The sequence below is a fragment of the Corvus kubaryi genome, unplaced genomic scaffold, assembly GCF_017639235.1.
Source record: "Corvus kubaryi isolate FWS band 111438036 unplaced genomic scaffold, C.kubaryi_AGA036_p1.0 37398, whole genome shotgun sequence".
NCBI classification, from domain to species: domain Eukaryota; kingdom Metazoa; phylum Chordata; class Aves; order Passeriformes; family Corvidae; genus Corvus; species Corvus kubaryi.
Window position 1 is genome coordinate 13,637,632 of NW_024581137.1, and position 13,629 is coordinate 13,651,260.

Here is a 13,629-nt window from a genome sequence, read left to right on the forward strand (position 1 = left end):
ATTTGTTAATTTTTTTCCCCACCTCTGCCATCCCAGTTTGGAATCTACCTGATGTTAGTCAAATTCTTGCATAGCCCAGAGGCTCAGCTAGCAAATCTTGTTTACATGCAAAAGGCAGTTTTTCAAAGGCGGGAGGAGTCCCGGTCTGGCTTGTTTCTCCTCAGGCAGGACAGAAGGCATCCTCTTGCCCTAAAGAGCACTTCTGAGCACATTCAAATTCCAGCACAAGGCAGTAGTGAAGCTTATCATACAAAAAAGGATGTCACTTGTTTCTTGGGTTTGTTTGGGTTTTTATGTTGGAGTTTTTTTTAACAAAGGCAAACTCTAACTTTCCTCTAACTTCATTGTGGTAAATTAATGACGTGTTGGCTCAAATAAAGCCAGCCTGAGGGAAGCCCCTGAAACGTGAACATTTGCAGTGCATGATTAATACCTGGCAAGGCCACAAAGGCTGGAAGCAGTGGCTTGACACGGAGAGTGTCAAGCAAACACAGCCCTTGCTCTGGCTCCAGACATGACACCTGCAGTGGAGTGCTCTGTCACAGAACCACAGTCACAGAACGCGTAGGGTTGGAAGGGACCACAGGGGGTCATCTGCTCCAACCTCCCTGTTCAAGCAGGGCCATCCTAGAGCACATAGCACAGGATTGTGTCCTGACAGTTCTTGAATATGTCCAGTGAGGGAGAGTCCACAACCTCTCTGGACAACCTGTTCCAGTGCATGGTCACCCACACTAGTATTCTTCCTCGTGTTCAGGTGGAACTTTCTGTGCATCAGTTTCTGTCCACTGCCTCACATCCTAGTGCTAGGTACCACCGAGAGGAACCTGGCTCCATCTCTTCTCCCCTCACCCCCCCACTTAAGACATTTATACACATTAATGAGGTCCCCTCTCAGTAGTCTCTTCTCGAGGCTGAACAGGCCCAAGTCCCTCAGCCTTTCCTCCTATGAATGATACTCCAGTCCCCCAAACATCCCCTCTGCTCTGCGCTGTACAGCTCCTCCTTGGGTGCCAAAAGATTTTGGAACCTGCAAACCAGAACCACTGTGAACCTGCCTGGGGCTGAGAGATGACCGACGAGGCAGAACCATCCGTTCCCGTGTCAAAACAGTGGGTTTTTTTTCCTCACAAAACCCGTACTCCCCCACCCCCCAGGCACCCACACGCCCGGGCCGTTAAAGCGCAGTCGGCACAGGCGGTCCGCAGCCACACGGGGCCCGGGGCCGGTGCCCGTCCGTGGGCCGGGGAGCCCGCGGCGGGGCGGGGAAGGGCAGGGCCGGGGACACGCTGCCTCCCGCCGCCGCCGTTCACTTCCTGGTTCCTCCCGGCGGCCGCTCCACCTCCGCGCAAGGGGCGGCGGAAGGGGGGGTGCGGTGCCGTGCCGTGCCGTGCCGTGCCGTGCCGCTGCCGGCGCGGGGGCGGCGGGGCGCGCCGGACCCGCGGCGGCGGCCACTGGGGTAGGTGGGTGCGACTGACAGCGCGGGGCGGGGGGTGCTGGGGGGCGGGCAGGTGTGTGCGCTGGCGGAGCGGGGCGGGAGCGTGAACTGGGAGCAGAGAGCTGGGGACCGGGAGCGGGCCGCCGGTGGATGCCATCCCGCCGCCGCCTGCGCCGCGCCACCAGCTGCCCCCCGGCCCCGCCGGTGTCCCCGGTGTCCGCGGCCCGCGCGGTCCCTCGGCCGTGCGGGAGCCCGGGGATGGCGCGGCCGCCCAAGGGCCGCGCGGAGCCCCGCATCCCTCGGCGGGGCCCCCGGGCCAGGGCTGGGCGGCGGGTCGTGTCCCGCAGCGGCGTCCCCGGGAGCTGTGGGCATCGGTCGGGAAACGGGAGGAAGGCTCCACTCTCCCCTCTCCGCCTTCCAGCGCTGGGCTTTAAATACTGGGAGGCTAAACACGTTAAATGATACCGGGCTAAATACGCGGTTTAGGTCTGCTCCGCGGCCTTTCGGAGCAGCGTTGAGTCCCCTCGGCAGGAAATTTAAAGTCGGAGCCTCCGGCGATTTCGTCGGGGTCGTGTGACCTGTCGCTGGATTGCAGTGGTCCTGTAATCTGCTAATGCGCTGCAGCGGTGGGACGTGCCCGCCAGCGAGCAGCTGGGCAGCGAGTGGAGCTGACCATGTCGCTTCCGAGGTGGCCCTGGTCACCCGGCGTGTGGCTGCAGCTGTCCGATGGCGCCGTCGGCCAGGTGCGATCTCGGCATCGGGAGTAATCCGTGTCGAAACCATGGCGCTGTACTGTGGCGGGTTTAGTTGAAATGGGTGGTGTGTTTTAGATGGCAGTAGCAAGCGATCCGGACTGGTCTAGAACGGCAGCTTCTAAGTACTACTGGAGTAGTTCTGTAAGGTGAATTTTTAAGAAGAAGCAGCAATTCACGATGGCTCATTAGAAAATAGTCTTCAAGAAAACAATGAAGAAAACAAGCCTTGGGAAGAAGGAGGCAGCAGAGCGTGCCATTGAGGGATGTGGGATGGACAGCAGAGTTCGTTTAGATCGCTTTCCTTTGATCCTGATCAGAAAAGATAAACTGTGTTTTTCAGCATGAGAGACAGCAACTGTGTGCCAGACTCCTGGCACAGCAAAGGTGTGTGCTCAATGTCAGATCTGTAGGAAAGGAGCCCAAATTTGGATGGTTGTTCTGATACAGTGGAATCACAGAGAAGGAAGGGACTGGTGAGTTTCAGTGAGTGACTGCATTGGGTGTCTGGTGGTGTACATAGCAAGGCATTAGTGAGGACCGTGTTTTTCTTTGCTCAGTGAAAGCAACAAATAAGTCTTCTGTGTAGTGTTACAGGCATTTCAGTGATAAGAGTCATCTTAAGGGGAGCCACGCCATTCTTACATCTTTTAAAGATGCAGCCCCATGTGCAGATAAAGATCTGCTCGTACAAAGGCTATGTCAGTGTAGCTCTTGGTGTTGCCTCAGTGATGCAATAGTGTTTGTCGCACCAGTGGGACCCGCTGCTGGTAGTTGTGTCTGACTGAATGTTCATTGAGATTTAGAAGGTGTGACACAGAAACTCTTTGTGGTTATAGGTTTATAAAAGGGCAAATATAAGGTCTGCCTAAAACCCAAAAATATTTGTTGTGACATTTAGGACCTATAGCAGTAACATTTGTTGAGTATTTAGTGTATGTTTCTGCTTCCTTCTAGTTTTTATTTTGAGTGATGTAGTTACAGACAAGGGTGTGTATTTCAGTTTTAAGTTGCTTGTTTGGTAGTAGACAAAAGTATAAAAATGTAATTTAATCCAAATAATGGGAGCAGGTTGCAAGGAGATGAATGCTTAATTCCTCAGCAGATGCAGGTCGGCTGTGCCCAAGTAGTTACGTGTTTCTTCTGGGTAGTTTCCTTTGTGTCAGCAAAGGGGAACAGCTGACAGTCTTCAGCAGGATGTGTATGTCTTGGGCAGTGGTAGCAAAGCTTTGGTGAATCTCTTTTTCTTACCTAATATGAAATTACTTTTCTCAGTGGGTGGATTGCTGTGCATCTCCAACAGAACAGGAGCTGGCAGTGTTGCATAGTGCATGCAGTTTAAACCTGTGTGTTGCATTATTTCAGGAGGACTTGCTCATGGAGCCAGTTTTACTGTGCAGACATTTCCCATGAGCTGTAACAGGGCATCTCTCCCGTAGAGGAGACTAGATGGGCACCCACAGTGGTGTCGGTCTGAAAATGGACTGGCTGTAGCTCAGCCAGTCTCTGCAGATGTTAGTTGGCTGAGCTTATGCTTTTCTCTGATCCCTCTGCAGTGTAGCCATGACCTTTTTCTTAGGGCGATATTCTAGAATACAGTTTTTCTGCCTTCCTGACAGAAGACAGCAGGTAATGTAAAATATGACACGACAGAATAGCTTGTTGTCAGTTTTTATTTTCCCCATCCTGTGCTTAGCTGGTTGAAGCAAACTAAATGTGACCGACTGTACCTGGAACATCATGTTTGACCTGTGCGTGTAACTAATCTGAAGCTTCAGGTTATGCTCAAGAAAATGAGAAGTTAAAGCTTTCCTAATTGAAGCTGTGTGTTTCCTGGGTTGTGCATCAGTAAGGAAAGAAGATAGCCCTTGCCTGGAGCTGCAGTGCAGCAAGTCTGCCAGTAACACTTCACACATTGTCCTTTTGAGAGGGAGTCCAAAAGAATGAGCCAGCTTGTCTGCAGGGTGTGGGTGCCAAAGACCTCCCCATATGGCAGTAGTTCCTGGCTAGTGAGGTGCAAGGTGTTAGAGGCAAGGTGCAGCTTGGTGCTGGCTCACTGCACAGGAGCACTGGTGTGTTAATTCCTGTCGCCTGCTTCTGGCTGTGCCCCCAGCTTGGGGGGGTGCTTGAGAATGCTTCTGGAGACTGGAGTGAGAGATTTATCTAGGCTTATAGCCCTGTATCTCTTTGCACCACCAGGTCACAGGGTGACCATACAGAACCGGTGCTGTTACAGGAGAAGAGGTAGGAGTTGTAGAAGAGCGGGGAAAAAAGAAAGAGAGGATAGGCATGAGAAGGTATGGAAATGGGAAGGAAGGGTACAGCAGCAGAGTTCAGCTAGAAAAATGTTGGGAAATGCTATTCCAGGAGCAAGTTAAACAGTAAGTAAAACAAGGAGGCAAAGGACTCACTGTTAAGATCCTTGGACAACAGAGGAATGTTGAATGAGAGGAAATGCAAGGCCCTTGTTGATGTTTCTGCTGCTGGGCCGGTGGTAGGTGGTGTGTTTGTGATGTTCAGCTGTGAGTTTTGCAGTAGTGCAGAACTAACAGGGGTGGCCAATCTTAAATGTGGTGCAGCATGCAGAAATTAAAACAAGTGGGCTGAAGCTGAAACAGTGTGAGTGAGTAAAGGTAGTGTAAAGCACTGTAGTATTGAAAAAAAAAAGTTAAAAAAAAGACGTATTCAGGTTTAGTGGGAAGGCAGTAGTACTACATCATAGATACAGAGAGGGCTGTAGCAGGTGATAGAGATAGTAATGTGATATGCATCTTTGTTCTTTGCAGTGACTACTTGAATTACTGATGTCCAATATAACACAGAATAGATAAGGAAGATACTATATATTGCATCTGGTCTTGTCTTGAACTCTCTGTATTTCAAAGGGTAGCAAAATTAAGGTTTACACACAGAAACTGTATTTTTTACGGCAGCAAGGATCCCTTCTGCTTGCCAGTGCAAAAGTGAGCAAAACAAGAAATGCGTAGTTTGGCAACTCAGATGTTCTTTGCTGTGTTTCAAAAGCTTTAACATACAGCAACTTTGAACCTGCAGGTTTTTTCAGTTCTCTGAAGAAACAGCATACATTTCTTCTAGTTGTGATTTTAACTTTGCAGGAGACAGGTGACAATTTTTTGGTCCCTGTGTTACTAATGTGCTATTTTAATGTATGCCCGGTGTACTTTCTGTAGTTGGCTTAGGGATCTGCTTAGGTGTAGTATGTAGATTTAAAATCTAAATGCCTTACAGCCTTCATATCTATATCTTTACCGATCCCTATGTGGTAAGGCAGAAGAATAAACTACAGGCAGAGGAATAAAATCAGAGAGTGAGTGACTTGTTCGTGCTTGTGAAGAGGGAGCTGTAGCAGAAGCAGGTGAGAGCCAAGTCCTGTGTTAGACCATCTTGAGTGAAAACGTATGTCTGATAGTTAAAGTGCTCTTTCTGCCTTGAAAGATAGTATTTCGAATATTTTTTTTTTAGACTAGAGGGGTTCTGCCAGCTTCTTATTATGATTAAAACTTTAAAGCTGCAGCTCTTTCCTGCTCTGCAAAACTTATTCGTTTTGCCATGAAAGTTGTGTGGTTTTTAAAATGGATGCTAAAAATAATACCAGTTTTATAGATAAACCTTCCCCTTTAATTTTTGTCTTTCTTTCTTTTTAAAAAAAGTTGATAGAGGACAAGTTGAGAATTTACATTCCCTTAATCCAGTGACTTGCTGTTTTTAAGTCCTGAGTCAGCATGTAAATTGCAAAGCTGTCTAGAAGACCGGGACAGCTTCTCCTGTTTTGTCTCTCATAAGGCCGTGTATTCAGGATAACTGCAATGCTGTGGGAAAGCATGACATTCCCATCTGTTGTTTTCTGTTTCCTGGTGCAGTCTCTCCTGCAAGATTGCTCTTCCCTTCTGATGCTTAATTGCAGAGAGGTGGCAATGCAACAAAGATGGTATGTTCAGGACTAATATTTCTCTTTTGACATAGGTCAGGTAGCTTGTGTGTATTTGGTCTATTGGGAAACTGTAAGATTGAAGTGACAGAATTTCTCTGTTCCCCATTCAGCTCTGATAGTTAAAACCTTACCAGTTATTTTGTAATGGTTCATTACTTAATGACAGTTTTATAAAATACCTTTTATCTCTGATGGAAGACTTATTAAGATCACTGACTTTGTGATCAGACCAAGTCAGATCCAAGTCTGACCTCAGTCTCTGGTGCCCTTGTGACTTGTGCCCTGTTCCTACATGTTGCCCCAATTTTGTCGCTCATCCATAGTGGTCAGTGTTTTTGTACCTTGGACAGTAACTACATTGTCTTTGCTCTCCTTTGCTCAGGCTGGCAGCTGACAGGCCTTTTGGTGGGGGTGCAGTCACCAGATAACTCAGACTCTTAGGTCAGTCTTTATTGCATTATAATTTATTTATACAATACACATCCATTAGTTAAGCAGAAATGATACAGACATTAACCAGGAAGCTGTTACCATCTGCCCTGAGAGACTGCATACCACAAACATCAGGATAGGGAAACCCCTGTATTTGTAATTCAGAAAACATGGCCTTATTTTCCTTTCAGTTCTACTGATGGAATTCCTCTGGCACTGTTGAAGTTGCTTCTTGTCTACACTGATGTAAATTAGAGGGAGACTGAGGGGTTTGTGCCTTATGTGGCTGCATCTCTTTTGAGGCTGTCATTCTCAGCCTGATCCAGGTCCTCAGGATGGAGTTTCTAGATCTGACAGATGTCTTTGAGGTAATTTCCCCCTCTGCTTGCTCTCCTTAGGGAGAAGTTCCCTCCATGTATTTGTATTCCTATTCAAATGTGTTCTTCAGAAAGGCATGACTTCAATTAAATCTTCCCCTCTAATAAGATGCTTCTCATAAAAATAATAAAAGTATGATTTTAGTGTGAGCTATTTTTACTAAGGTCTTGTTCATGTGTGACCTCTTTGAAGTAAGAAATAAAAATAGAAAGTAACATCAAAATAGTTGATTATATAAGCAGTTTTGTAAACAATTACTATAAAGCATTGTAATACAGCCACTTACTCCCTTCACGTAGAGAAAAAAGTTGTAACTTGGTTACCAGCTGTTTTTACATGCTCTCTATTCCCCTTTTTAAGGGAGATAATTCAAGCCTGTGCATTTACCCTCAGGAAACAAAAATTTATTTTAAGCCTTGTAATTTTTTAAAGATTTCTTTATGCCATTTTTCTTCAGTATGGGTACTGAAAGTGTTGAAATTGCCTGCCTTGAGGAGCCAAAGGATTCAGGAGAATCTTGAGATGTTTGTGATCCTTTTGCTAAAAGCAGATGCAAAGCTGGTAATGTTGTATTTAGGCTGTAACTATGGTCCTTAATGTAGCCTGAATTTCCAGGAGAAAAATGAAAAAATATCTGGTAGGCACAATCCTGTTCCCTTCTCCTGGGGTGGCTGGAGGAGGGCTGACTTTGCCCTGAGATAATTTGATCTGAGTCATCGGGTGTCCTGTAAGCACAGCGTTAACTTCCGTGCCTGGTTCTTCCCTGCTGCCTTTGCCATTGAAACGCAAGATTAGGTTTGTACCCATTTGGGTTTTTAGCCTGAATTGGGGCGGGGTTTGTTTTGTTTGTTGTTTGGTTGGTTTTTTAACCATTTTTTGAAGTCCTGAAAGTATTCCAATGGAAATGCAGCTCTCTATAGCAAATTTGAGCCTGCTAATAATAGGCTTGCTTTTTTTAGCTGCCTTTCACAGACCTGTTAGAAATGTCCCACTGACCCTCCAGGGTTTTGTAAACCAGGGGTTGGAAACTGCCATGCTGATGGATATCTGGATGAATCTGCAGGAGACTGCCAAAAATTCTCAGCATAGCTGGCCTGTTTCGTTCCGCTACTGTTGATCAGATAAAGCTTTTTAGGCCTTGCAGGAGCCATTAGGAAAATACATATAAATACTGATATTTTCTTATTATCTCTGCTTTGGCAAGTTTTGACAAGCTTGTTAGATTTTAGCTGTATGGAAGTGTGGCAGGAGAAGAACCCTTTTAGTTAGGAAACTCACCTTCTCGTATGTCTGTTGCAAAGGAAGATGAAATATGCAGTGTTTTAGTCTATGCAGTTTTATGTACAGAAAAATGAAATAAACTTAAAAATGAATTATCCTGCAGTTTCTGTCTGTCTGTCTGGAGCTGGTTGATTTTGTTTAAATGGACATCTGTCCTGTGGATCTGGATTGCCTACTTTAGCTGTCATGAATATAGTATGACTAGTTATGTATGTGTGCTTCCTTTTGAAGATAAAAATTTAACTTTAGTGTTGTTTGTCAGCTCTCTAGGTACTTTGTGTGTCATAAAAGCCGTTTGGAAGTATTTCTTTAAAGTAAATAAAAATCCAAACTGAAAACTTAAAAAAAGGTCCATGATCTGCCCTGATCTCTCTTCTTTTTATTCTTTTTTTTTCCCCAGTATTGTTTTCATGAGATTGGCAGAACTTGAAATTCACTTAGTTCATATGACAGAATGAAAATATAATGTCTTCCCAAAGTTCAGTGTTAATTGACTTGTAACAGAGGAAATGATTGCAATGTACATAGTAATGCTGTAGTTTTGCAAGTCATATCCATGTGCTTGACTTCGCTAGCATGAGTAATTACATGAAAATCAAAAGGTTATTATGATGGTGGTTTTATGCTTCCTGTGAGTTTTACATCAGAAGCTCAGGTTGCTTTCAGGTACTTACTGGGTGAAGGCCCACATCATTTGTTTGTACATTCTTAGCACATTCTTTGGCCGTCACAGGCCATTGAAAACAGGATTTTTTTGACATGGCTTATGGCAGGTAAAAAGACAGTTTATATAGGGTGTAATAGCATGTCTTAAGTGTTCATTGTAGCAGGAAGTGGATTTTCATTTGTTTTGTTTACATTTCTAACTTATGAATTACATGTTTTTTGATTGTTCCCGTGATGCCAGATGCCTTCAGATAAAAAAAACGAAAAGGTCTTTGCTCTGTCATATCATTAAGCTGAATTGATGTGTGTGTTGTCATTGTATCTCACGCTTACCTAGTGGCCTCTCTTGTAGCCTGACACCAAGAATAAGTCCTTAAGCCCTTTGCCTACATTGTTTACATATTGTTTGCTCCAGAGCAGGCGGAGCTGACATATTCCATCTGTATTACAAATTAAGTTCATATGCAGCATGATTGAAGGGCAAACCAGTTAGGGCAAGTTACTGCTTCTACCCTGCTACAAGCTTTTTTTTTTTTTTTTGGTGTTGTATTATTTATATGAAAATACCAAATTGAACAACATAAACCAAAACAGATGTTTGTGTATGTAAGAGCAAGGAATTAAAAAAACCCCACTAACCAGGTCATGTAGGAGAGAAGCTGAGACTCTAAGCTCCTATAGCTTGACTCTTAAGATAATGAACACTAAAACACATATGTATTTTTCAAATAATGTATGGTGTTTATGTACTGATTACTGATTTTTAAATTTTGTTGCCTAATGAGCCCTCTTAAGCAAGCATTAAAGGGCAGAGTACATTAAATAACAAAATTGTCCTCCAGCCATAATCAGGGGCCTGTGCTCTGTCCTTTTAACTCGCTGCAGAAATGGGTCTCCAGACTTTCAGAGTGAGGGGGCCTCAGGGCTCCTTCCAGTTTCTCCTTAGACAGTTACACAGCAATAGATTTTTCTTACTTTTTCCCCCAGTTTAGCTCAATAATATTTCTGAGAGAGAGCTGTAGAACTTTTATTGGAGTGAAACCACTTCCTGCACTTGCAAGAGAGGTTAATTTTTATTTCACTGCTGAAGTGTGCTGTTCATGACTAAACCCACAGGTTTAATCACTGTGTATTTGTTCGGCTTTCAGTCAATCTTTGCTAATACTGACCTTAAAGTGACTTGTCAAACTAATTCCTTTTGTTAAATAGGAGTTTGCTTTTCCTGTGACTGTTTGCTTTCTTTGCTTTGGGATACAAAACCTTAGAGGAAAAAAAAGGCTCAGAGTCTAGGCAAAAAATCCTGAGAGTCTGTGTTCAGGACTGTCCCAGCTTGTTACAGCACCTGATTTGTCAAGTCTAAACTTTCAACTGAAAATTAAATGCCTAAATTACAGTTTTCTTTCTTGCTTTTTTAATGTAACATGATGTTCTTGTCAATTAAACCTGACACTGTTGTCAGGTGTGAGTCTTTAATTATGTCAGTTTTATTTGAGCTGGCAAACAAGCATAACAGTTTTAATAAGATTATTAAACAATGCAGTGGAGGTTAACCTGTTTCCTTGAGGGAGTGGAAGAATTGAGTCTGAGAAATACTTGTTAGAGACTTGTTAAGTCTCGGTGAATGTATGAATACATAATTGTCCTTACAGAAATTGTGAAAAATGGGAGAAAAGGTATGGATTTACCAGTAGGTATAGAATTATCTGAACTTAGACCACCAGATCATTTGGGTAATCACTGTTTATGAAAATTATATAGCTTGTCTTCCTAGATATCAGGAATCATGAGGTTAAATTATAGCTGTGGTTAAAATACAGAGTAATTACAATGTGTTATGTGAATTTTGTGAGTAAGGAGAGGGTTTTTTGTTGTGGGCTTTTTTCTTGCCAAAGTAAATGACATCCTCACAAGGACATTTTCATCTTGATTTTTCTGTTCTGTGTGACGTGTGTATAAATACAAGACTGATATGCTTTAACATTAATCCATGTGACTTTCTCCAGATTCATAAACCATCTTAAACTCGCTTGGCAGCATACTAAATGTTCAAAGTGGAAAGATAAGAAAATACCTAATTCTCCTAATTTATTTATACTAGTTGTGTTCTAACAAATATTGTAAATGGTCTAGTTCATCTGCTTCTGTGTACCTTGGAACTTTGTGCTCCTGGCTGTTGCTTCTCACTGTGGCCACAGCAGTTCCAATACCTCTCTTCCGTGTCACTTGCACGCAGGCACACAAAGCTCATCACTTCTGTGCTTGGATGTAATTAATCATCTTGCTCATTAATGACCTTACTCTTTGGCTGTGAAAGAATAATTGTCCTCTTATGAATTTGGTCTTAAAATAACAACTGAAAAGTAAACTATCATCTCCTTCCCTGTTGAGATAGGCGCAGCAACATCTCCATTTAGGTTGGTGTTAGGCAAAGTAGAGCTCTCTTCTTGTACTTGGCAGAACTTAGCCATAAAATTTGGAGAAAAGTTTGAGGTCCTAGGGACTTCTGCAATTCTCTCAGTATGTTTTCTGTAAAACAAAGACAAAAATAGGTTCAGTGTGAACTTTTTTGGCAGAAAACATAATTAATAGTGTACATTTTCTCTGAATTAAAATGGCATAATGAGCGCTCTTTTTTGCAAAGCCGTGAGAGGAAGCCTTACGTTTTGAAATAGCAGGAGGCTGATCCCTTCCGTTCAGGGATATGCAATTCAGTGTATTTGATAGTAGAATTATTGTAGCTATTTTTGTAGAAGGTGGGATTTTAGAGGGTGTTGTGTTATGAAGCGTTTGGAGCAATGAGCAAGTACTCTGAGTAGAAGTGTTTTTGGAAGAGTTTCCTGGGTGTGTGAAGAGCTGCTTTCATTCCAGGTGTAGCATTCCAGGTGTGCTCCAACGTTGAGTGGTGGATGGATTGAGTGCAGATGGATTGATCCCTTGCCAAAGACTTAGGAGCACCTTCTCTGTTTTCTCAAATGCCTGGTATTGGTGGGAGTTACATTTAAACAACAGCAAGCACGGCACATGCCTGGAGCATTGCTGTTCCTGGTTCCAAGATGGATCTTACCCTTTGGGTAGACAAGGTGTCTGCAGAGCTAGAGAGGACAGGGCAATGTCAGTGTTGGTGCTCTTGCTACACCAGAGTGGAGTTGGCCAGAAAAGGGGAAGCGAAACAAATGCCATTGAGAGATGGAGCAAAGGTGGCAGGAGAGGCATGGCAAAGCACAAGTGAGGCCAGAGGAGGAGGTTAGAGTGGGAGACAGCTGTTGTTGGGAAATTACATCCTCCAGCCAAGACTAGAAGTTCCTGTCACGATCCTTTCTGGATTGCTTCTTAATCAGTTCCTGCAAATCTAACTGTACAGCTGTTCGTTTTTGCACTTTGACCCCAAAGCTGTGAGTCAGTGGGTAAGGAGAAAGGAAACCTCTTCCGCTTGCTAAGTTTCCCAGTATGTGTAGGAAAGACCCCTCCCTTCCCCAAATCTGAAGCAGCAAAAAGGGACCCTGCCATCTGTGCCAGGACTTTCTCTTCTCCCCTCGCATGACAGTGCCAAGTTCTTGCTTCAGTTCCTGTTGTGGCAGCTCCTGTTGGCTCCTACCTGATGACTTTTTCTTCATTAAAATGCTTGTTGCCTTTCCACTTAGGGAGGTGGAGGTGGCACACAGGTAGACCTAGTGTGTAATTAAGCACTTCTTCAAAGCACTTAGAGTCTTCTGAGTAAGGAGTGTTCCAATAAGCGCAAGAGTGTGGTTTCCCAATCCATTATTTTGTGTTTGATTTATTTACCTTTTTTACTTTTTCATTTCACTTTCTGCAATTTTCCCTCGTGATGACCATGCCATTACGCGAGCAGAGGTCTGGATGTCTGGCAGAGCAGTGAGCATTGTTTCTGACTCTCTTTCAGATGCAAGTATGGACATAATAGCCTATGATGATTACTCCAGTCCACCGCTTCAGAGATATTGAAAGGACACCTGAATACCTCCAGCCGGAAAAGTGTGTTCCACCTCCTAGCCGCGCTTCCCTGGGAACAATGTGGTTTATTCGAGATGGCTGTGGTATTGCATGTGCTGTCGTTACCTGGATGCTGGTGTTCTATGCCGACTTTGTAGTCCTTCTTGTCATGCTAGTTCCATCGAGAGATTATGTTTATAGTGTCATCAATGGCACACTGTTCAACACCTTGGCTTTCCTCGCTTTGGCTTCACATTTTCGTGCTATGCTGACAGATCCAGTAAGTATACACCTCTCTCTGTGTATACACCTCTCTGTTTCTTCAGAAAGAAACAGGCGGTGTTTTTCTTGTCTGCTAGATGTTGGATAACTCAGTTGCTGAGTGAGTGGCAGATTTAAATAACTTTTGTGTGTCAGCCTGCTGAGTGAGGCTGCTGATGTGGTATGCTAATTTTTCGTCCCACTCAAGTCGGATGCAAAGTCAAGGACTCAGTGTTAGATTCCCGGTGTGTGAGCAGGTCCTCTTTTTGCACTGGGAAGGAGAGTGTTTCTCTCTGATGCTGTTTTCTCCCCAGTGGCAGATCTTGTGTTTGTGGCTTGTTGTGTCTTGACAAACAGGAAAGCTAGAAAAGCTGGTTTTGGTTGTCTGCCTTGGCAAGTATTGCTTCAGCAGAATGGAGCAGAACATGTGTTGTTTTGAAAAGCTCTGTTACTGTCTCTCATTCTGCTGGTTTTGTTGAGTGTATTGGACAATGCTGAAATAAATACGGTCTGAGCGT

General features: G+C 44.1%; 1 protein-coding gene across 3 annotated transcripts in view; it reads left to right on the forward strand.

The window, feature by feature from the left end:
• Nucleotides 1–1,404: 1,404 nt before the first annotated feature.
• The window catches only part of ZDHHC3 (zinc finger DHHC-type palmitoyltransferase 3), a 34,012-nt gene continuing 21,787 nt past the window's right edge, over nt 1,405–13,629 (forward strand). The window contains exons 1-2 of one of the 3 annotated variants that reach the window (XM_042043714.1): nt 1,405–1,459; nt 12,801–13,130. In XM_042043714.1, the coding sequence (XP_041899648.1) occupies nt 12,825–13,130 (306 nt within the window). In that variant the 5' untranslated portion in view covers nt 1,405–1,459; nt 12,801–12,824. Of the gene's footprint in view, nt 1,464–12,800; nt 13,131–13,629 lie in introns of all 3 variants that reach the window. The other 2 variants (XM_042043716.1, XM_042043715.1) reach the window with 2 other exon arrangements.